This window comes from Rhamphochromis sp. 'chilingali', assembly GCF_963969265.1.
Source record: "Rhamphochromis sp. 'chilingali' genome assembly, chromosome: 18".
Lineage (NCBI taxonomy): Eukaryota > Metazoa > Chordata > Actinopteri > Cichliformes > Cichlidae > Rhamphochromis > Rhamphochromis sp. 'chilingali'.
In genome coordinates, this window is record NC_137945.1 from 13,810,089 (window position 1) to 13,835,475 (window position 25,387).

General features: G+C 40.1%; 1 protein-coding gene across 2 annotated transcripts; it reads left to right on the plus strand.

The window, feature by feature from the left end:
* The first annotated feature begins 1,234 nt into the window (after nt 1–1,234).
* LOC308386442 (tyrosine-protein kinase yes-like) lies at nt 1,235–25,369 on the plus strand. Of its 2 annotated transcripts, XM_080865972.1 has the most exons (13): nt 1,235–2,364; nt 3,688–3,761; nt 12,941–13,244; nt 15,039–15,138; nt 15,669–15,767; nt 16,021–16,124; nt 17,921–18,070; nt 18,586–18,741; nt 19,133–19,312; nt 19,904–19,980; nt 20,298–20,451; nt 21,944–22,075; nt 24,073–25,369. In XM_080865972.1, exons 3-13 carry the CDS (start codon nt 12,950–12,952, stop codon nt 24,279–24,281), a joined length of 1,656 nt encoding a protein of 551 aa, XP_080722098.1. In that variant the 5' UTR covers nt 1,235–2,364; nt 3,688–3,761; nt 12,941–12,949; the 3' UTR covers nt 24,282–25,369. The 2 variants fall into 2 exon arrangements, with proteins under 2 accessions (XP_080722098.1, XP_080722097.1); XM_080865971.1 differs by lacking the exon at nt 3,688–3,761 and having other exon boundaries at nt 1,237–2,364.
* The last annotated feature ends 18 nt before the right edge of the window (nt 25,370–25,387 follow it).

Consider the following 25,387-nt stretch of genomic DNA (forward strand, 5'->3'; position numbering starts at 1 on the left):
TGTTTACCTAAAAATGCAGCCAAGGCGTTTTTTAAATAAACATTTCAAACTATTTACAGAACAATCAGCTGTTCTGCATCAAATTTGATGCCACACAAATTATTTGTGTCACTCCAAAAAATAATTTCTGTCCACTATGAGATAAAGGAGAACAACGGCCTGGTACCTGCAGGCCTGACAACAGGAGATGTATTACTCCTGTAACATTCAGCAGTTGCCTCATTGTTCTGACACACACAACAAAACTATTGACTACACTACACACTAACTACACAAGATTCGTGCTAAACGTTGCAAATCTGTCACAGCTCAAAACACCGCTGTCACTCCTAAAACTTCCCCCCTTCCTAATCAACTAAATACCATGTTGCCATATCATTTTTTGATTGGTCGACATGGTACATTTTTCCACCAATAGGAAAGGCTGAGGGCAGGGGTTTGCTCACAGGCGGAGAGTGCTTTCGAGGTTTTCCTTATAAAACGCCGTTTTTACCGTTTCTTCCTGCAGTAAATATAAACAACGATAGTATTCAAGAAGGAAACCAAACATTGCATTTATTTTTATCATAACTCTGGTTTTACGTGGTCTATCAACACAATTTAAAAACTGGTATAAAGTCCACACTTTTTCTGTCAATTGTTCCGTCTGTCCTGCTCACATCTCCAATGGTTCTACACGTCATCAACGTGGCTTCACTCCACATCAGCCGCTTTGCCAGCTAAAACACCGGTGTCAGCACATAAGGGCGCTGTCATAGCCTGTCAACGACGTTGATTAGCTGCGTATAGATGAACGTGAATCGCATTATTGGCTGGACTATGGGATAAGGTGGCACCGTTCTAATCCCATAAGGGAGCAGCCAGTCACTTACTGACTAACACTGCAAAACAGAATTGTTAAAGTTTTAATTTTAATTTCAAGTCAAGTTAGATTTTTTTTTCTGTGCGCAACGCAGATTTTCTGTGCGCAGAGACCGTGCCAGCAGTGCGCAATTGCGCACGCGCGCAGTTTAGAGGAAACATTGATAACAATAGTCCATTAAAGTGGATAGAATTACCACTGCAATACAAGAGCTTCACATTTTACAGACAAACCATGTGAAAATCACAAACGTATGCCGAAATGTTTCACTAAGTACTGTTAAAAGGATTCAAATAAACAGAAACATTTCACCTTAAAAACTTTTTTTTAATCAGTAGGAATGTAACAAATAAGATCCTGTTTCCGCAGATTAAATGTAGCTAATTTTATTATTTGAATTACAACACACGAATTAATCAACATCCTCACTTCTGTCTTTGGTATAAACTGAGTTATATTAACATTTTAAACCTAGATCATATAAATGTGGCAAGGTTGAGTGCAACACTGCACAGAACCACGTAGAATATTTCTATTAGCCATACTGGCACTGTAGTTTTGCATTGACGATTGTAAGAAAAGAATATAAAGAACAAAATGCAATTAATTAAAAAAAACACATTCAGTAAAACGTTGAGCGAACTTTAAACGATAAATGTTTTTAGGGTTAAAGCGTAAACATGGTGGGAGGCAAGTGATACAAATTAGCTTATCGTAACACCATATTATGTGAAATGCATCCCTGTGAAAGTTAAGCGTGATACAACGGGTGCGATACAGGAGTTCTCCCCCTGAACTGTAATAAGAGATGATCAACCAGCAGGGGGCGTCCAAGACCTGTATTTGTGATTGAAAGCGCTGCACATTTAGTCCCTTTTGTAAAGGAAGCCTTCCTTCACTTCACGGACCGGTCTGTTCTTAGTCGCCTGATTTTGTTTCTTTCTTTTCTTTCTATTCTTATTTCCTCTCTCCCTCAGTCATCATCTCTTGTCTTGGCTGATCTCAGACCAGCTGCAGCAGACGGATCTCTGTCTGTAACTCCAGCTGTGTGGCTCCAGTCCCGCAGGCTGGGTCGGCCATGTTGTTGTGTGGGGGTTGATGGAAGTTTAGTAGTAGGAAGTGGAGGCTACAAAGCGCTGGGATACTTCAGGGTCTCACTTTTTTTTTCTTTGCTTTTTTTTTTTAAAATCACTGTCATGCCGATGCAGGACTCATCCTCGCTGACCCGTCCGCTCTGACAACAATGACCGTCTCCTCCATCGCCCCCGCCATCCTCTCCAAGACTGCAACACTTAAGCTGCTTTGATTTAACTTCACAAAAAAAAGAAAAAGAAAAAAATCTGACCACAGTTGACTCTGCTGGATGCGTAAAGTGGGGATGAAGGCGACTCGGTTCCGTTTGAAATAACTCGGATATTTTTCTTTTGCTTTTTGCTGATCTGACTCGAGGGGAACAGAGGGGGGAAAGAGAAAACACCCACCGAGGACTCGGATTTGAGAAGGTAAATGAAAAGGGAAAAAAAGAAAAGTGGTCTTTGTCAGAGCAGCGGGATCAGATAAAGATGGGCCGAAGCGCAGCTGCTCGCCTGTCTGGGCTGTCAACAAAGGAAATTAGATGTCCAATAATAACACAGACATGCTTGTAGATTTTCTATGTAGTGTGTGAATGTTCCTTTATCCTGCAAACCAGCCGCTTTGTGTCATTTTATAGGACATCAGCGAGCAGTCGGCATGCTTTCAGTCCCAGAGGAATACGGTATAAGTATACTGGATTGCAGATGAATAATCAAAGTAACACAAGCTGAGTGTTCTGCAGTTTGATAAAATAGCAGGGGTCTAATTATCATTTCACGGTTTAATTATCATAAACACGAGTCTTAAATTGTCATCGTGGGATTATAGTGGTAAATTAGAGATTAATTGCCAAAAACCCGTGTGAGAAAAAATGGATTAAATCCTTATTTTCTCCCATTTTCTATGTGTTCACTTGTCAGCGTGTTAATTAGATTAAATAACTGAGAAAAGTTGATTCCACAGTGCTGGATTCGGATAAAGATGGGTTGAAAGAGAAAGAAGAAGAAGAGGAGGAAGAGGAAGAGGTTCGGGTTCTTTTTGTGATGCAGAGTCACTCATTTAACAGCTGAGTCACACTTTGAGGGGTTGCTTATTCTTCTCTCACTCCAACCTTTCAGTCTCCACTTTTAGGACACGGGCTTTACTTGCACACATGTTCTTTGAAGTCTGTAAACTGTTAAGACTTCAAGTGACTCGGTGTGGTGTCATATCCTGAACAGCTCTGCACTTTTGCACAACTATGTAAGTGAATCATAGCAGCTCTGAATCCTTATAAGGTCTGGCGAGCTTGGAGAGAAGGCAGTTGTGTTGTTATTCGGGCTTTGGAGTGTGATCTTTCACCCCTGGAAGGTTCCTGTGAAGACATTAAAAAGTTACAGCTTTTAATGTTACCACCGAAGCTGCTAGAAGTACTTATTGAATTGATTCATTTGTTGAAGTTTGCAGCTGTTGTTTTGATGTTTTTAATGCACAATTCCTACAGTTTGATGGTCTGAGTCATCAGTGGTGATGCAACAGCATCAGCGTTCTGGGAACACCTATGATGGGTTGGATGTCAGAGGGTTAAAAAGACAGTTGACAGTTTCCAGGCTGATCTGTTTGTAGAGAATATACTCAGTGGATCATTTAGTTTGTGTGTTTTTAGACTGATGTTGGGCTTAACAGCAAAATATTGTTTTCTTTATAGCTCAGGATACCTGAAGTGATGCCATTTCTTCTTTTGACTGACATGAAACTTCCCCTTCTTTAAGGTCTTCACTGAACGAAGATACTAATAGTAGAAGATGTGAAATTTTGGAATTTCATCACATGATTGGTTAATAAGGTAATCTTCTAGCATATTAAATCAGTTCACCACTCTAAGAATGTTTCTTTTCATTATTTTTTTCTTTTTCAAACTCAGGACTTCACTCGCTTCTTTCTCCAGCATGTGAGGGAGTGAAATCAGAGCAGTGCTCTCCATGCGTGAAAAAAGAAGGCGCATGAACAAATATCTAAGAGTTGCCCTCTTATCAGCAGTCTGTAAGGGAGAGTTAGTTCTGATATTGCGAACAAAGCGCTCCAGTGTTTCCTAAACTCTGCTAATGCCACAGTCCACATGTCAAATACAGCTTTTGTTTCTATCTCAGTGAAGAAGACTCTAATCTAGGCTGTATTGGGGGTTTTGGAGTCACCTTTTGTTTTTCGATGTTGACACTTAAAACAATCGGTCCTGTTATGTGCTGGCAAAAGGATGATTCCCAAAAATAGCACGCCATTCAGGATTTCTCATGAGAGCTTTTATTCTGAAAAATGTGTGATGTCTATTCTCTGGCAGCACAGTAACTGACATGAGCACAACCACAAGCTCTTCATTGAAGTTTTGAGACAGGTTAAATAAAGTCAGTTATGATAATAATGTAAATAACCAAAACTGATCTTTTTCCTTTTTTCTGTTGGACTGAAGTCGAACACTGATGAGCGAGGAGGCTCTTCAAGCTAAACTTGTTCTCAGATCGATGTCAAAGTGTTGTAAGCCTCAGGATCAGCTTACTGTGAGCACGCTTGCAACAGAACTCAACACCCAGTGCAGAGTAAATCTCATTATGAACCATTTATTGATGTTTCTCTTGATGCTGCGGGGCTTCAGATCTCCACCGTCACATGACGTTTCTCCAGACCCAGATTTAACTCTTTGGCATCAGAGGAATGTCGCAGGCTGCATCTGTTGAAGATCTGAAGCCCATTAAAGCTCCACAGACCCGCCCAGTCTGCATCCGCAGCTCTCACCCAGCCAACTATCAAGATCTAGTTAATCTAAATCTCAGAAGATTTGAGCCTGTTCAAACTACTGAGAGTCTTACTGTATCTTAGAATATCTTAGAATCAGGCTTCAATTCATGTATAATGCATGGCATGCAAAAGGAAGATGTAATAATTTATACTTCACTAGCACAGCTTTATCTTGGGTAACTTATCAGGCTAGCAACACTTTCATGTATCATATCTGCATATGCAAATACTTCAAAAAGTTGAAAATTAAAAGTTAAAAACATCTAATGAAAGAGGTAAATCCAGATTTATTTCTATTTATTGCCACGGTAGCAGGCAGACACTCCTTTTGTAGCCATATATTAAATATGCATGCAGTGGTTTGAGGATTCCTCTTTTGAGTTTCAGCATTTTGACTCCCACCATATTGTTTGTTTGCTTTTTGGAGTCAGAAGTGACCATATTTAGATGGGAATCTTGAGTGTTAGGTTATCAGCAAACATTATCTATTCATACTCAGAGGTACTGGCTGCTAAACTACTAGTATCACTCAAAAACTACAACACACACTTCTTGGACGGACTCTTTGTTAAATAAACACACGCAGTCATGTTACGGTAAGATAATGGCTTTAAACATAATCCAAAAGATGAAACACCAACACAGTTGTGAGGTCTGTACTACAAAGCAAGATTAGTGTGATAGCGAGCTATGTCGGGGTTAAAGTCGGAGTTTTCTGTGTCACTAAAGTGGCTAAATCACCATGGTAACCTAACCTAACCTGGTTGGTTATGTGTTTGGTTTAAAATGTTTTAAAATTCACTAGAAGCGCCGCGTTTTCACTGAATTTTATTTACAGCATGTTTTATGTTCAATGTGTTTTATATGTGCAAGTTGTTAAGCTGTACCTTATTATCATACCGGTTGCTTCAGGAATGTGCATATAACAGTGAATTGAATTAGCATGGGTAAAAACTAGCAACAACTGCAGCTCTCACATTAAATAAAATTTAAAAAAAACATGAAACAATTTGTCCAATTATAAGTTCTGAATTGGATTTTTGATGGGGATGTCTCATAAAAGTTTGTGTAATGCTGCAGGTTATTCTTTGCAAGCAATCAGTTCTTTTCAAAGTGACTCTTTGGTCTATTTAACAATACAAAAACCAAAAGAAACAAGTTAAAATTCATATAAAAGCATAAAAAAACAGCAAATCCAGGCATTACTATAGCAGTAATAGGTAAAAATCAGATTTTGTTCTGGTTTCTGATCATGGGACTCCTCCACATTCAGCTTACTCATCTAAACATTGTCTCTGCAGCCTTCTTAAACACTCTGAACTGTGATCCCTGTAAAACTCTTCAGTATAATCCAAGAGAGTGACGGAAAAATGCTCTCCTCTCTGTCTTATCAGCGTTTTGTGAAGCCTCTGTGGAATTATCACTTTGTGGTCAGAGTCAGGGAAGGAAGCCAAAAGAAGGTCGCTGATAAGAAGTGTTCAGGTTTGAATTATCAGTCTTACAAGAGATCATGGAAAAAACAGGAGATGGGTTTTAACTGAAACTCAGATCACGTTAGCTTACGTAAATACACAAATGAAACAAAGCAGGCAAAAGAGTTCTTCGAGAAAAGAGTGAAAGCTTGAAAACGCTAAATACAAAAGGTTAAGGGTCTGAGTTGCTGTCTGAATCTCAGATGTTTATGGAGGGATGCAGTCCCTCGGGGGAACATCTGGAGCTGCCTCAGATGTCCAAAAATAGTCGTTTTTTTGGTTTATTATGTATTTCCTGTAATACTTGACAGTCTAAGGGAGCGCCAAGAAGCTCTCACATGCAGGCAGGCAGGTTTCGGCAAGTATCAGCTTTGTTGATGTGTCCTTGAGCAACTCACTGAATCCCCTGTCAGCTGTCAGTAGCTCACTTGGCAATCTGACCTCGCTGGAAGAGGAATATTAAACAGAGATAGTGTCTAGTCTTTGGGTCTTTTGAGACTCTGTGGAAACAGAAGGAAGCTCAGCAGTGATGGAAAACATATTTATGTTTCTGTGTTGCAGGTATTTTTCACCTCTGTCGTTCACGCTACAGAAAAGGCTTCTGCTGGTGATATACAAGTGATATATAGATAATTTCTCAGTTTGTTGGGCTGGAAAATGACAATCTTTAATCTGAGCAGAGCATTTTTGTACCAAATGAAAAAGCTTTTATTCCATATCAACACCAATAGCGACACTGATACTTTTTACTAATAAAGCCAGGTTAACGTGGCTGTCTCTGAAGCACTTTGGGTCAGCTTCTGTTGTTTAAATGTGTACATGCTGTAAATAAAATAGATGTGAAAGTCAACGCAAAAAGGTTCTGACGTGTTTTCGAGGTGCATTTTTTTTATTTCTCACTTATTTAGCACAATTCAGTCAGCTAGATATTGAACTCAGAGGATAAAAACAAAGTATCAGTCCTATCGTACTAGTATCAATCCAGTACCAGCATTGGTATCGATACTGTCGATATTTGGGTCTATCCGTCCGCATCTAGTGATATGTCAAGCTTTCTTACTTACTGATCTTCTGTCTGTCTGTCAGAACATAGCAGTTCTTAGACAATAGCACCAAACCTTTCCAATCAGATAGTAAAAGAGGCCTTGGTTTATATGTGCATGTGCTGACATGTAAGCTTCCCCATTTTTAAACCCTTCGCCTTCCTCTCTCATTGTTCCTTTATGGCTCCGACTGGTGCTACTGGGAGTCTTCTCGTGTTTGCATGCTGTTGTAGGTCATGTTAGCATCCTGGGGGCAGTGGGATGTTGTCCGCAATTAGAGTAAGTTACTATAATTAGCAGCAAGGCAGATTTTCCTTCTGGCTTCATGATTCTGCTACAGATCTTGTGTTGCGCTGAGTGCAAAAGAGAGTGAGGCATTTTGATGTTAGAGTGTGATTTTTCTTGTGATTGTGGAGGTTTGGGGGGGGGTTCATGACAGCTATGCATGCTCACTGGCCTTAACATTGTTGCTGTTGCATCTTTTATTTTTGTGCCATATTTTCTCCTAAAGCTCTCGATTTTCAGTGTAGACAAAGCCTGTGGTGTCAGTATGTGATGACTGGCAGACTGACAGAGAGCTAACTGAGCTGATTTAGAGGCTTCAGGCAAAGCCAGTCCTCTTTGTATCGTCACAGCAAAGAGCCCTTAAGAGCCTCCTCTTCAGCTGATAGCCCTCATAATTCTGCTCATGTGAGAAGCCCATGAACACAACAAATATTTAATAGGCCAAAGTGACTGTAGAGTCAGAAGTCTTCTGTGTTTCAGCTACTGCCACCGGTGGTCACTCCTCTTTTTTTGTTTTCTGTTATTATCCTCTTAAGTTAAATCCACCATCCTCATAATCCTAGTAATTTAAGCTGGTAAAGCTGGCTATGAGCCCGTTTGGCCCCCTCCTCATTCAGCACAAGCATTCAGCAAAACTCTCCCTGTACCCTACATTTCATAACATTTCTTTCTTCACACAACCAGTAACAGGAATCGTATCTGAGTTTTTATCATTGGGGTTTTGGAAGGATATTGTGACACTGAGATAGGAATCTATCTGTTTAGTATGCTCCACTGCAGTTATAGCCCAGCCTTCAGTTAAACACCATATATCATAGTTATTGCTTCTGTATTAATACAAATAGGATGAGGAAGTGAGTGTGTGCTGACAGATAAACTCCTTTCAGTATCCGATGGGAATTTCAGTGAATTTAACTTGCTAGCTTAAAGTACAGAACCTTAAATGTACTGTCAACAGGCTGATAGCTTTGTTGTTAAACTTTTAACAGCATAAATCAAATTTAGGATTATTGTTAACACTTTTCATTTTTGATCAGCTTATTGATCATTGTATCGAAAAGCAAACAGCATGCTAACTTTAACAATTACCTAATGAACTCAGTATCTTTCTTTTTATGAAGACTAAAGCACTGTGAAGCCATGCTTATCAACCACTGTGATTTAATCTAATTGCTAACCAAATAGTCCATGTTGGTATTTTGCAAGAAATATTTTCTATGTTTGGTATCTTAGTTTATTGTTAAAGCATGCTAATGTTTCCTAACCCTTAACAAAAAACAAGAAAGTGCATACTTACCAAACTTGGCTGCCACAATGCCGGATTTGAGTCAGTATTTGTGCTATATTAATAAAAAAGAAAATGAAATGAATATGCTATATTTAAAAAAACTAATTTTTGACTTTGTTTATTGTGAGTTTTGTCTCATTTTTGACAAATTAATTTCACTCAAAATCCAGGTTCAGGAAGGTGTAGGTTTTTTTTCCCAATATTGTGTAAAATCCTACAAAAAGAACAATTATATGATATTATCATATGAGAATATCATATATCATACGTGTGTGCAACAATGTAGTTTAAAATATCCAGTTTATCATCAAAGCCCAAATATAAAAGCTGTGACCACTTTCACGCATGAACTGTGGCGTAAACAGCATCTGTGAGACATCTGACAGCTGTTGAATTTGTCTTTCAGTTGCTGGGTGGATGCTTTGATCTCTCTGACTACATCTGATCAGATATCTGACTACATCTGATCAGATATCTGATCAGATGTAGTCAGAGAGATCAAAGCATCCACCCAGCAACTGAAAGACAAATTCAACAGCTGTCAGACCAGCACTGAAACCCTTCATTGCTAAAAATAAGTCTTGTAGCATTGATTAAAAAGACTAAACTTTGAACACACTGATTTTTTTAAAATCACTTTTAGGAGCATTTTTTGTAGCTTTATCAGAGGGATGGTGAAAATGTTAAACAAAGATCACATGTGAACTGAAGGCATCGCGTTTATGGCCGATTCTTGGTTCCTCTTTCCTTCTACAAGATTGATTTTTCCAAAGCAGAAAAGAAATCATCTTAACAAATAAGTTATTAATCCATTATCTCACTACATTACTACACTGACCAAAAAAACTGTGTGATGTGTAATTATTTAACAGCATTCTGGTATAGTATAAAAATAAAAGAGACATACTTTATTTTTAAATCTCTTAACTTCAGTATTTATGATGATTTTGGGAGACTGACGTCACTTTTATGAAATGACTGAGGCCTTATTTTTGGAAGGAAAAACATTTCTAAAGTGCAAATATTCCCGGGATGCCGGCCAGTGTTTTACAGTGTGATAGCTTCACTGCTGACCAGGCGGGCCAGGCACCCATCTGTCTAAATGTGAAATACAAGGCCACCCGAGTCGACCACTGAGCAAAGCCCTCTGCTTTCCGTGACACTGGTTTTGTCTCGAGGTTAAAGGAAAGTTTGGTTCAGAAAAGTGTTTTTTTTTTTTCCATGCCAACATTCTCAGCATGTCAGCTGCAGATCTAAAATCTGAGATCAGATTTACCGACATATTCATTTGAAGCTGTTTTTAAGAAATCCGTCTTTCTGACACAACTCCACTAACTGACCACCCATAAAAAATGTTTTGTGGAAGACGACCAGTACCCAGCATGACTTGCAACCTGCAATTTGCACAGTTTTATTTAAGCAAAGTGTTCTGAATCTTTGGAAGGTTTCTGCGGTTTGTCCCCGTTTTGTTGATTTCTTTGGCAGTTTAGCTGAAGAACTCGATGAACTCTTGATTATGAACCTCCCTCTACGATGAGGACAAATCCCTCCCACCTCCCAACATCAAGGCCACTGTTACAAAATCAAAGAGAGATGTATTACTGCACCAGTAGATCCTCTTTCACTGATGATTGTACGATCACTGCCCTGTAATTCAGTGCGCTGCTGTAACCAACTGTGCCGCCGTATTGCTCAGTAGCGCTGTGTTTAGTCTACTTCCACGCTGAACATATCAGCTCTTTATAAAAATCTTTTACCTCTTTTGTTTTACTGTCTTGGAGTGTCAGTAAACCAGCTCCTACTCTGCGTTCAGCCGTTGTTCTTGGCAAATGAAACCGTTCTGATCTCCCAGCGCTCAGACTTCTTTACGAGCGTATCTGATTGTCTCCACATTTTCCAGGCCTTCACTCCACAAAAGAATGCCTCAGTGTGACTCCATCCAAATTATGTTAGGAAGAGGAATGACAACCACGCCGATAGAGACACATCAATGCTTTAAATCTTCCAGCGTGGTCAGGCTGAGGCATTGATAGATTGTGAAATGGTAGACGACTTGGCAGAGACGTGTAAAAAGCAGAGGACTAAGATGCCCGGACAAAGACACAAAATCCAGGAATCTCAGGCTCGGACACAAAAATGACTCACAGTTTTGTCCGACACCGATTATTGTGTCGCTCATTTATAATCAAATTTGTAGTAATTTCCTTTTGCTGTCATTTTGTATCACTTTGTAATATGATTGTGTGGCTTTGAGTGTTTCTTAGTGGTTTTGTTGCATTTTGTTTCTGGTCAGTTTATGCTGTTTTCTGTGTCGCTGTAAGTATTTGTTGGTTGCTTTTTCTCTTTGCAATCATTTTATTCTTTTAATTATTACGTCTGTTTTGTGATTATCCGACGATGTCTCTTTATGGTTTCTTTAATTTTCTTTATAGTGGCTATTGGGCCTCCAACAAGGCTGCCTTTATCTGTACGTAGCTTTTATGAACATAATCTGTGACATAGCCAAGTAGCAGAAGATTTCCACTTTCCCTATCTGGCCTCAAGGTCACATCTCAGCTTTTTGCGCATGATGTGGTTCTGTTGGCTTCATCAGGTGGTGACCTCCAACTTGCTCTGGAGTAGTTCATAGCCAAGTGTGAGCCCGCGGGAATGGAAATCAGCACCTCCAAGTCTAAGGCCATGTTTCTTGGCCAGAAAAGATTTAAGTGCCCACTGCAAGTCAGGGACAAGTTGTTGCCACAAATATCTTGGTTCAGAAGTGAGGGGTTTGATTAACCCAAAGCTATGATATGTCAGTCTACATTCTTAACCTCAATTAATCAAAAAGTGAGATTGCAGATACACGGGGCAGAAATGAGTTTCCACCAAGGGTTGATTGGGGACTCAGAGTAGAGACTTTACTCCACATCGAAACGAAAAATATCAGGTGGTTCGGGCCAGAAACGGCCCTAACCAATCTGGCGCCCTAGGCAAGATTTTAGGTGGCGCCCCCCTACATCAGCAGTGTAGTGTAATGTTGTAACAAATAATATTTCTATTAAATAAGCTTTACTTTGCATTTTAATTAACGTGGGATTATTTTTTGTATTTAGAAATAATAGTACCAACTTTTCTTTTTTTTTTCAACATTTGTGGCACTGGCGTGGCGCCCCCTGATGGACGGCGCCCTTAGCATTTGCCTATACGGCCTATCACAGCTGCTATCCAGGCTGGACGCCTTCGTTTGCTAACATCGATACACGAGCTGCCTCATGTTGCTTCCAGGTTGGGAAAGAATGAAAAGATAAACCATTTTCAAGCTTATTCTCTTGCCGGTCGTGTGATCGAACATTGCAGCGGACCACACAGCAAATACGAACCATGGCTATGCTTTCACTCCTTTTTCACTTAGACCCCCAAAATGGCGGATCGGGCCAAAATCCTTTCCACGCCCACCCCCGTGACATCACGCTCCAAAGCCCTATGCCACGGGCCGGCCCTGGTTCGGGCACCCAATTAGGATGCCTGAGGGCTTATGTGGTCATTTTGTGTCTTATGATACTTCTGCTACTCTTTGCTGTAATTTGATTGATTTTTAATAAAAGGCATGAACTGTCACTTCATAGAAATGGACTGTGACACTTTGGCCCTCTGGATCTTTGGCATGTTGAACCCATTTGGTAACCATCCATGGATGGAGGGCCCCATACAGACTTGTCTGAATTGCAGCAAGGCATAAATGTAGATACTCCAAAGAAATATGCATTTCCCTATATAATGTGGAGTAGATTTAAATAGCATAAAATCTGTTATTTGTTTACAGAGTCTCTTGATGGAACGGGAGCGTCAAGTAATAGATGGTAATAGTGAAAATGACAGAACTGCACAGTTTTGTTTGAGTGATTCAAATCGGATTTTACATTTATCCATATGTCCCAGTTACCACATGGCTTATAGTCTTAGAGGTTTTAACAACAATAAAATGATTCACATAATCATATCAGGTCAATACATTTTTATTTCATAATGCTTGTTCCAGTTCCTGCAGACCTTATGTTGTAGTCAGTAATCCTATATGCCCCTCAGCCCCTCCATCTATACCGTCTCATCCTCTTCCTCTGTTTACACTGAAATAATATCTTCTTGTTGTGTGTTCTTTCTCAAGGGTGAGAAGATGGGGTGCATAAAGAGCAAAGAGGACAAAGGCCAGACGATGAAGTATCAGCCAGAGAACTCCCAGGCATCTGACACCAATACCGCCACCACGCCTCACGTCGGTCACTACGGACCAGAACCCACCCAGCTGCAGCAGAGTCAAATTCCCTCATCTTCCTCTGGCTCGGGGGCAGTAAATTTCAACCACACCCTCACGCCGTTTGGTGGCTCTTCATCTGCCATTACTCCCTTTGGAGGAACGTCATCTTCTTTCTCCGGTCCTGTGTCCAACTCATTCTCTGGTTCCATCCCCAGTGAGTAGAGTTTTACTGCGTGATTTCAATACTGCACTGATAATGGTGTTCATGCAAAATGAAACCACTGTTTACTTATTTCTTTATTATTTAAAGCTCAACATGTACATCCTATGGAGAGCTTTGCAGACAGATGTCTACATGTTGCTTCTGTCTAACACCAACTGCAGACATTCATTTGATGTCATGCGCACATCAAAATGTGTCCACTGTATTAGACCCGGTTGCTAGGGAAATATTTATTGGTATAGAAGCACATTTTGGTGATCGCATTTCTCTGCAAATGCTCGCTAACTACTAGCCGAGTGTTAGAAAAACTCAAAAAAGTGCACCACAAACCAAAAATGAAGAAAATTAACCTTAAAAATAAAAGTTGTGCCTCAACACTAAAGCTAGCGTATTTCAAAAGGTGCAAGCTTTACTTTGAAGCAAAATGATCCACGTTTGCAGTTTGTGTTGCACTTATTCACTTGATCCTACATTGTCACTATGATTGCTATGTGTCCAAAATGGTGGACAAGTTAATGTCATGTGGTTAGCAGTCACGTGTCTGCAAACCTCAATAGGACTGGAAGTCTTTTTATGGCCTGTCACCATCTAGTGATCTTCAGATAGAGTGCAGTTTTAAGTAATTCCTGCATTGACTCAATTTTTCCAATTCAGAACCAGTTTCCATGTTTTATACTGTCTGTAGTGGCTCTTGCCTATGTTGATGTTGGTCCTTCTGCTTATTCCCTGCAGAAGAGAAGATAGAAATCCTGATGTTTTCAGTTCAGTCCACCTTCAATCAATCAGCTTTTGACATGTATATAGATATATGTATATGTATATTCTCGTAAATGGAGAACAAATCTTTCACTGTTGGCTTTTTGGTAGATGCGTCTCATAATCCTTGACTGTGTAACTGAAGAGTTAAGCAAACAGACACCAACATGGGCTCATAAATCTGCCTTAAATCAGGCTTTAGTTTTATTTCATCAACATTACGTCCTCTTTGTTTTGTACTAATGCAGTCCACTTTTAACTGTCACATCACTGGCCCAAGTTTGATGTCCTGAATATTGATTTGAATGTTACAGTGACATAAACTGAAAGAGCTTTATGAAATAGAAAATTCCCATCACATATGCTGAGACGGTCAGGAGCAGAAATGCAAAGTAAACATAATTTGTATTACAGTAAAACATAAATGGGATAAAACATGCAAACATTATTAATATTAGGCTTAGCCTGGTCAGCATGCTGATCTGGCTTTACGGTGTGACAGCTAATGCCGGTCGTTGTTATTTGAAGTTGTTGGCGATAACAACTATCGGCTCTGATCACACAGCTTACAGCGATCCTGAGAGCCCTCCTGTTTAGGTGGGATTTAGGTTGTAATCCTCCTCCATGATGGATTATCTGCTCTCAGAGGGGGATAAAGGTGGCACTGCCATGGTATTTGCTTTCTGCAGGTGATAATAGAATTACTGTTGACAGCATTGTTGTCAGTGGTAGGTATATGAATATCATGTCTGGGCATATGGCTACACAGTAGGCAAAATATTGCATGGAAAGATAGAGCACCTGTGTTCTCAAAAGTGATATACTAATAAACTTTATTATTACATGGAAAGCAACACTATCAAATAAAACCAGTTTTATACGGTGGCAGTTGTTTACCATGTGTGTAAATTTCACCATGTCTTGACAGCATCTATTCTCAGTCATATTTCCATGCTGTTAAGACACAAACATTGCCGCATCGCTGTGATGTTATTCTTTTCAGTTCTTTGTCTCTTTTTATGTTGTTAGGTGGCGTTACATTCTTTGTGGCCTTGTACGACTACGAAGCCAGAACGTCAGATGACCTCACCTTTAAAAAAGGAGATCGTTTCCAGATCATCAACAATACGTAAGAATCGCTCCAGTTTCTCTCTCAGTTTATGAAGCGCCTGTATGAAAATGCTTCCTCGTGAGTACTGCTGCGATTACCAGATGCCTTTCTTTGTCGCAGCAATGCACAGCTGCACCTGTTCGCCGTGTGTCGGCCTCAATGAATGACTTAGATTGCCACTTGTCTCCTAATGCCAGCTTTCTACTGGGAACTGTGCACGTCTGCTCTGGCAGAAATGTTGCCCCGGGTTATATTATTGTAATGTAAAATAGATTAGTCTCATTCAGTCCCATTTAGATGTTAGCATTTAGTGTTAAACACATTTTAAAGACTGATTTTGAATCAAATAATGAGGTTTACAAGTGCAAACAAGATTGAAAAGAATTTCGAAGTATTTCCACAGGGCTTACCCAAAAATTATAAGCAATCATTTACAGTTTTTTTCCGTTCCAGGTATCAGTGACACTATTATTTGATGATCAGTCTTTGGTTGAGTGTTAACTGAACAAGTCATTTATCTCATCTCCTGTGTCGCTGTCACACTGCAGAGAAGGAGACTGGTGGGAGGCTCGCTCCATCAACACAGGAAAGAAAGGCTACATCCCAAGTAATTATGTGGCTCCTGCTGACTCCATCCAGGCTGAAGAGTAAGACCTTGTTGCTGCTTCTTATAACCTCATTACTCCAGCTATGACAGCTGCACCAAGAAGCTATGACCTCATATTGCACAAAGCACGCTATCCAACATTAACAGCCTTTAAAAAGCTTTATGATATGATTGTGACATTCAAAAGAAGGGAATGCATTAAATGCGTTCCTGCTTTTTTGTTTTTTGTGTTTTTAACCATTCAAGTCCTTAGTCACGTCTGAGCATTTTATTCAAGTGCTCTTTCTTTGCAGGTGGTACTTTGGTAAAATGGGACGCAAAGATGCTGAGAGGTTGCTGCTGAATCCAGGGAATCATCGAGGAACTTTCTTGGTGCGAGAAAGTGAAACTACTAAAGGTGATTATATTCAGCAAAGTGGGAGGAGTCGTTTCCGGGCGTGCATGGATTACAATCTAGCATGGTCACTGCAGATGTATCATTTCAGGTTCATTGTTATTTCTATTGTCATTGATCTCTGTCGTGCTGGGGTTTTGCTTCTTGCTGCTTTTTTCCCCCACCTTCAGCTTTCCACATGTAAGTGGGGAAAAGCAGGGAAGACCCAAGACAGATACTTATCGCCAAATATAAACTACTGCAAATGGAAATAGAAATGTTCTTTTGACTAAAGTGGTCCAGGCTGAAAATCCTGTTGCTGCATGGATCATGCTAGTCCATAGCAACTGAAGCACTTTCATGACTTCGTGGCAAATATAAACAACGACATAAGTAATAATTTTGCAATGCTAAAAAAAAGTGTTTATATGAAATACATTCACCACGTTAAATCACTCCACTTTCAGATTCTGGGTGGAAGGTGAGTAGGTCAACTATAATGACATGATACAATGAGACTGTTATAGTTGTTAGTGTTAGTATTAGTGAGTCTTTAAAAAAAGATGGACGTATCTCTATCAATGTTACCTGTTGATTTTAGCATTTTAAAGCTTCAACATTAGCATTTAGGTTGCTACCATGGCCTCTACTGACTCCAAAAGCCCCTTAGTAGTACCTCAGCCAGATGCCTTTAGTATCCTTGTATAAACCTGGTTGGATATTTGACCACTCTTTATTTAAATTGGTTGATTTGCTGGCACGGACCCATCTTTTAAATATAGTCCATAAATTATTGTTTGGAGTGAAGTTGGGGTTTTGAGATAGTCTAAGAACACAGCTGTCAGTGTTCTTAGATCTGAAAGCCTTACCTTTACCCCTCCAAAGATACCTCTAGTTATTGTTGTCAAATAGCTAATTCTTTGTCTCGTCTGACTGTAAGATTTTTCTTCCAAAGGCATTTGGTTTGTCCCTGTGCACAGGTGTACATTTCAGTCATGCACGAAGGTGCTGATTTTGGTCAGGGGCAATGTAAAACTGGCTTCACTGTGGACAGTGATGCAGGTGTTATAGCAGTTTTCAGTTCATGGCATGCTCAGGAATTGCAACGGAGGTCACTTACTGATGACTTTGACTATAGTACATTTGAATTCATGCTGTCACATTAATGGATGCACAAGTTTAACACTGCTTGTGTCACAGCTAAATCTTTAAAAAAAATTCTTCTCACCAACTCTAATTTGCAATAAGATTAAAGTATGCTTCATATTTGCTGTTCCTCGTCTAGATGAGTGAGCTTTCTCTTAGCCTGTGTGTGAGAAGGGTGTGGGGGCAGCAATCATTTTCTGCAGCACCCTGTAGCGCGTACGGATGCATAGATCCTGGTACTGTTAAAATAGTAAAGAGAACAAAACCTACAACAGTTACACAATTGGATCTGCATAAAGCCATGAGGAAGACTAATAACAGCATGCAGCTGCTTTAAAAGAATGAAGCAGCCAGCAATGGTAAGAACTCTCTGTAAAAAATAATTGCCCTGTGTTTGACTTCAGTGTTCAGGCTGTTGTGGTATTGATGTATTTAGCATCAGAAACTGATGGAAGAAACATAAGTCTCCAAAGCAGTGGAGGATACTTTTTTGTGCTAAGAATAACAACTTTGTAAGAAAAACATAAATTCACAGCTGTAAAAAAGGAAAATAAAAGTCTGAGGGAACCAGAGCTTTATCCTAGTTTGGAAGCCATGTTTTTTAACCACAACAAAGCCAAATCACTCACAGTTGTGCTTAAAAAAATGAAAACCACTTCCTGTATGTCCTCCAGGTGCTTATTCTCTTTCCATACGGGACTGGGACGAATCCAAAGGAGATAATGTGAAACACTACAAGATCCGCAAGCTTGATAATGGGGGGTACTACATCACTACCAGAGCACAATTTGACACATTACAGAAGCTTGTGAAACATTATACAGGTATGTACACAGGCAGCACTCCCTGCTCACTCGCTTTTTCTGTCATCTCATTCATTATTCATCACAGTCGTTCTTCATACCTCGAGGAATTATCCTGAAAATTACTCTTACTCACAGCTGCTGCTCTGTGCCACGCAGTTTGCCGTGCTTCCTTTAGGGTTACCACAGGAGATGAATGGCCTTTAATTTTAATAACAATTGATGGTGCTGTTATAATTTTGAAACTCACACCTCCTCCTTAGCCCGAAGAGAGCTGAGGTTAAGTCTCTGTGATCCCACTCCATTTCAGCTTGGCTCTCGAGAGCGCTCTGGTGTGTTAAAAAGCCACTTCATCTCATTTATATTTCATCGCAGCTGGGATGAGTGCATCTAAAGTCATCCACATCAAATGGAACGAATGATGGATGAAACTTTACGACACTGAATCCTGCTGGTTAAAAGACTTGTGTGTATTGGTGTGTGGCACTGCTGGGTGTAATGTGTCATTTTGATTTCTCTCGGTGTCTCTGTCACAGAGCATGCTGACGGGCTCTGCCACAAGCTGACCACAGTTTGCCCCACAGTCAAGCCTCAGACCCAGGGCCTTGCTAAAGATGCCTGGGAGATTCCCCGGGAGTCACTGCAGCTGGAGCTCAAACTGGGCCAGGGCTGCTTTGGAGAGGTTTGGATGGGTAAGGCCAAAGCAGCCACATGTTGTTTAGTAATTATCTATATTTATGTACATTGGGAAATACAGAATAAGCCCCAGTTTATATAGAAAATGTCATTGTCCATCTATGTTTATTGTCTCTGTCAGAGCTGGGGACTTATCCACTTCCTTCAGTTGCTTCCTCTTTTTGTTATATCATCTTTATCTCTAGAGATCGTATCTCTCAGGAGGAGAGAGCGAGCCCGTATCCACTCATCCCAGGGATATTTTGCGAGAATCGCATGCATGACAGCACATGTCTGAGCAATTACAAGACCTAATTAATGATATTGTCTCGCTCCCAGCCCATTAACAACACTGATTACCCCTGTTGCCTGTGGGCTTTTCTCTCTCCCGCATCTCCATCTCTGCAGGCACGTGGAATGGTACAACTAAGGTAGCCATAAAGACGCTGAAGCCGGGGACCATGTCACCTGAGGCCTTCCTCCAAGAGGCTCAGATTATGAAGAAGCTCAGGCATGACAAACTGGTGCCTCTGTATGCAGTGGTGTCTGAGGAACCCATCTATATTGTCACAGAGTACATGTCCAAAGGTACCGCCAATCCCTGGAGAATAACAGTACTCAGCTGTTTTCCTGTTACACGACACTCCTGAGGTCTATTTTTAGAGAGAAGGAAAAACAACATCAGGTGTGAGCCTCTAGATTTTTCAGGTGGATCACATGCCCTTGCTTTTTTTCCTCTTTAATTTACACATGGTGATTTCCTTGAAGGAAAAATGTAAATTTTATAGGCTTTTTAATTAATATGCTTTAAAAATTGAAAGTCCCTCAGGGTCCCTGGTGGGTCCCTGATGCGGGAAAGTGGAATGGGTAATTGAAAGCTGCAGCAGGTTTTCATAGAAAAATTTTTTCTGAGGTTACTCGGTGACAGATGCATGCCTACGTGTCTGCAGTCTTTGATGCACTCGGGTGCAGTGATTTCACAAAGACACTGACACTGACCTTTCCATACTTTAACTCCAAACAAGAAACATGGATCAGCTAACACTGTGAATCGCAAAATTAATTACTGTCCAACTTAATGCATTATTCACTTTAAGCTATTATTCCACACTCTGTAGCAGTATGTCGTTATGCAGCTCCCTCACATCCATTATGACTTCTCACACTTGCTTTTAATAGGAAGCCTGCTGGACTTCCTCAAAGAAGGAGATGGCAGACATTTGAATCTTGTCATGCTGGTGGACATGGCTGCAAAGGTGAGACCAGCACCTGTATCTTTTTTTTCTCCACTAGTGCAGAATTCACCTCAGTGCACTGCCAAGTATAGAGCTCTATTTTAAGCTTCTGACATTTAAAAAAAAAAAAGAAGAAGAAGAAGAATCACAGCCTCAGGTAAACAAGTCCTCCTCTCCCAGATTTGGCACACTTTGCTTTTATTCTTACTCTTTGAAAATCAATCAGACATGAAGAGGTGATGGAAAGTACGAGAAGCTGAAAATTATTAGCTGAAGTGGCGAACGTGAGATGCTGTCTAACCATTTTGGGTTTCTTTTTTTGTGTGTTTATTTTAAAGATCGCTGATGGCATGGCTTTCATCGAGAGGATGAACTACATTCACAGGGACCTGCGTGCCGCCAACATCCTCGTGGGCGAGAACCTGGTGTGTAAGATTGCCGACTTCGGTTTGGCCAGGCTGATAGAGGACAACGAGTACACGGCGAGGCAAGGTGGGTACACGCACACTTAAACACAGGCTGTGTGAGTCACAGGTGAATGAGGTGTCAGGGCAGAAACAGAGAGAGCCTTACAGCTATGACGACTCCCGGTTGTCTCACCTCATGATGAATTAGGCTAACATAAGAAAAACCAGATGCTTCTTTTGATCTCTTATTAGCTTTGCCCTTCACATGTTGGAAGAATTTATCTCTGCTATTTCTGCTTCGCAAGCAGTGCCTTACCCTCATGAGAAAGTGGAGCAAGCTTTAGATGCTTCCAGTGAAGGCTGAAGACTGCAGTTTCCTTCTGAAGCTTGTTTTAGAAGCATCTGTGAAACTTAGGGAACAGTACTGCTCTACAAATTTAATTACAGTCTGAAGACCAGTGGCGTAGAAACAAGAGACAGTTGCCAGTGATGCTATAAAGAAAGAAAGGAGTTAAATACTAAATATGCTCACATTTTTAGTTTGAGATTTAGTAATTTATCACTAAAGTAGAGCTGAAGCTAATCGATATATCATGAGATGGATGAAAAAATAATCTTATAAACACACAGTCCTCAAAAATATGCTAAAAATGTTGCATTAGCAGCATATTAGCTGAGGGAAGTGGGGCACAGTTGATGGCCTGCTTAGGAGCAGAAAAACTAAATACCTGGGACAGAAGACTAAAAAGATACCTGTGAGCATCTGCTTGGTCAAAGATCTGAAAACTTGGTGGCTGTAAAAAATTCACTTAATCTCATAGACTGTATATAAAAGATGTAACTCCCGTGCCTGGAGAAACTGCGCTGGGTTCTCTATGACCTCAGTAAACACTTTTCAGATGGGTTTATTCTGTTAACAGCTACTTTTAAGACACTTGAATACAACATTACATTCATTTGTTAAATTATAGTCCTGTTTACAGTGAAATAAACAATAGAGCATACTGTTCTTAATAACACATAAGAGGGCAGTGTTTGTTTTTGTTTCTCTGTCACATCCATGTGTTTTAAAACACTGTGATGGTGACAGGGAAACATCACATTGAGACTTTGCTACACTAGATGATGCCACCATGTCTGTGTCCATCTTTTATTTACAGTCTATATATGAGTTCGTGACTGTGGCAGAGATCAATGAACTTTTGTTTGTGGTGCACATGACACTATTTCCATAAGGACTGTTTCTCAGGTAGAGAGTAGTTCAAATGAAACTGCTTTTTGAAATATATATTAATAAATACTTTTAATACTTTAGATATCTTTTTTTAATTATTCAAATGCAGCGTTCTTTATTGTATTGTTTATATCCGTTGTTACCCCTTAAACCTGTTTTCTCTGAGGTCTATTTAAAAAATCTGTATGACTGAGTAGGAAAATATAATGTGCTCCAAATTATATAACTATGGTTAACTGACTTTCCTGTGACTTCCTGGAAATGAAGACAGAAATTAGCCCATATGCCCTCTAGTGGCAGCACTTCACCTAACCCTCTCTCCTGTCTCCTCCATCACACGCAGGAGCCAAATTCCCTATTAAATGGACGGCCCCAGAAGCTGCGCTGTACGGCCGTTTCACCATCAAGTCAGACGTCTGGTCCTTTGGCATCCTGCTCACTGAGCTTGTCACCAAAGGCAGAGTGCCCTATCCAGGTAAGTGACAGGGTCAACACTAGCACACAGATATACACATACCTGGTGTGAAGAAAAGGTGTAGTGCACCAACAGTGCGCAGTGATTAATGACCAGAGCGATCAGCCTGCAGTCTGTCAGCAGACGTTGAGCTGGTGTGCTTGTTAATATCAGAGGATGAAGTGAAGCTGTCTGACATTGTCTGCACTGGTTGTTTATGGCTCTGTAGGGGGAGTATTGACATGTACACGCATGCACACACAGATAGCCTTACACACACACATACACAGACTCTGTGGCACATTTGAGATTAGATGAGACCATCTGGTGGGGGACGATCAGGAGATTGAACACAACTCTTGTTTATAACCATCTGCCAGACCGATTCTGCCCCAGGGAGCAGTGCCCGTAGCACAGATCAGGTTTATATGTGATGTAGCCTTGAAACTAATATTAGAGGTGTGTGGCTGAAGAGAATCTGATAATTGATTATAGAAGTAAGTTGACATTTTGAGAAATAGACACATATTTATGGTAAACCTGGGGAAACAGCTCACTGGGCTCTGTGAACAAACACCACTGGATTTTATACATTTGCATTTATATGTTTGAAATTGCAGGTATGGTAGCAGCTCAAGGTAGCCATATTCTTACCTCACAGGAACAATTCTCAAATTTAACAATATATTCTGTTGAGGTTTTTGCAAACACACATTTACTAACCATTTGATGTTCATTTGTCTGCCATTGTGGATGTGTTACACCCTTGGTGAGCATGTAGGATCAAGTAAATAAGGCCCAAGTCATCCACTGCCCGACTGTTGTATCACGTTTAAAAGGGCGGACAACTCTCAAGCAATCTGTACATGACATGGATTAATAAACAGTTTAGACCATAAAACAATCAGTAACATGTTTGTTGTCATTGAGAAAGACTCAGACCCGGCTCGGTGTTAGAAAAAATATATAAAATTAGGATCCTTCCAAGGTGGCTTCACGTTTTCAACCTGGTCAGGCCACATCCATCTTTTATATACAGTTGTTGTTTTATTACTTTTGGACAAAATCTATAAGCTAAGCTTAACTAACAGGTTGGTGTCTTTAGTAATAAATCAAACAAAAAGATTGTATTTCATTTCAAATGAATTATATGAAGCCTTTTAATTTGAGCAAATGTGCAGCTTCAGTAATATTGGGATTGAAAAATTAGGGATGGAAATTTGTGACTGATTTTTCTCAGTTTAAAGGTGCTAAATGATTACATGATTGGCAGGTCTGTCACAATATTCTTTATCTATTCTGTTTTAAATACACTTTTATGATAGGCAAATCAATTCACAAGTCTATAGGACAAACTCCCATGGAGCCTAAGCAATCCCAAATCTTGTCTTGAAATCAAAATGTAAAAGAGTGAGTGATATGTTTCCTTAAAATGTTTATTTAAAAACATAAACCACATGGACTGTTGGCTATAAATTACTAATGCTACCCAGTCATGTGCAAAGTGTTAAGGCCTCCTGCCACTGGGATCCAATGCGTCAATACAAGAGCAGTAAATTTAGGTCAGCGTAAAGTGGTAACAGAAGGTGCTTAGTTTTAATTATTAACATAAATAAATCAATTAATATTAAAATGCAAGTGAAGAATTTCAAGCTGAATTTCTTATATTATTGGGGTCCACCTGCAGTACAGATATATGATTTGCCTATTACTACTTTATTTATTTATTTATTTTACATGCAGCATGGATATCATCAGCACCATTATATTGTGACACTCAAATAGTTTTTTTTTAATCACAACTTGCTGCTGTAGATTGATATTCAGCAGGGAGGGGATTTGCTAGGCTTTCAATCCTTTCTGTTGATGGTGGCTGTGATTTTAATGATGCACTCTGGATTTTCTGTGGAACATGCAGCCTCCTGAGCCCTCTTATCTCTTCTTTTTCCATTTGGAAAAAAAAGGCTTGAACAAAAGCTCTTACAGCCCTCTCTGTCTCCACTCCATCTCCACCTCAGGTATGGTGAACCGGGAGGTGTTGGAGCAGGTGGAGAGAGGCTACCGCATGCCCTGCCCGCAGGGTTGTCCCGAGTCCCTTCATGAGATGATGAAGCTGTGCTGGAAGAAGGAGCCCGACGAGAGGCCAACCTTCGAGTACCTGCAGTCCTTTCTGGAGGACTATTTCACCGCCACAGAGCCACAGTATCAACCTGGAGAAAACCTATAGCCAGACTGGACTCTTCTGTGTATCCCTACGCCCAGAGGAAGCTTGTTTAATGACAAGTCCAGAAAAAGTTGACCGGAAACTGCCAGTCACACAAACCACTACTTGCTCTACATTTTCTCTCTTCCTTTTTTTCTGTTTCCAGTGTCCACACAAGATTTTGTTGCATTTCATAATTTTGTGTTAACCTACGGTACTACTCAAGTCTTAGATGTGTGAATTTCTGAATATGACTGTGGTTTCCGATTTCAGAGAAATGTTTCAGATACACTCCACGTGGGATTCTTACTCCTGTGAAATAAGCTGTGACGAAGCCTCGCGGACGAAAAACCCACTGAGAAAAGCCGGCCGTCGCACTCATTTGCCTCCAAATTTGTGCTGTAACAATAAATTATGCAACATAATGATTAATTGTTGATAAGAAATAATATATTTTCCTAACGGGGAGACATTCTCAGGGTGAGGTTGATGGTCCAAATTCCACACGGCTTATCTTTATTCACGTCATCAGTTGCAGTAGACATGATTAAGATTGTGATAAACTCTGTCTTTTTTAAAAAAGAACAAATATGTTCCTAGAATTTATAATCTCACGGACATTGATTTAAAGCTTCATTTGAAGACTTCCCCTCGCTGTCCATCATCCTCCAGAAGAGACTTTGTGATTACAATGCCATAATTCTTTGTGTCCCTCACTGCCCCGGTTACTATAATCCCACTGTAATCGCTGCAGAGACATGCTTACATGAAAGACGTTTGTATAGTGTGTCACTGGGTCTATTTAACGTTTAAACAGGGATGGGATGAAACTCAGACTCTCGTGTTTTATGGTGACTCTGCAAAAACTGTTGTTTGTATGGCAGTGATGTGTATGATAGCTCTTCTCTTTGCTCCTGTATGGACTCGACAGGACAATATTATATTGTTATTAATTCCAGTTGATGACCGAGCTTGTAATGAAGGGCTTTATAAACTCCTCATTTTGTATGATTATTGATAAAATTGACAAGACTGCAAAGTTTACCGGGGAGGCAGGTTGTGGGTGGAGACTCACCTGGGGAATTTGTACAATAAAACGCGATTTTACACAGTGTATTTTTATATTTTTA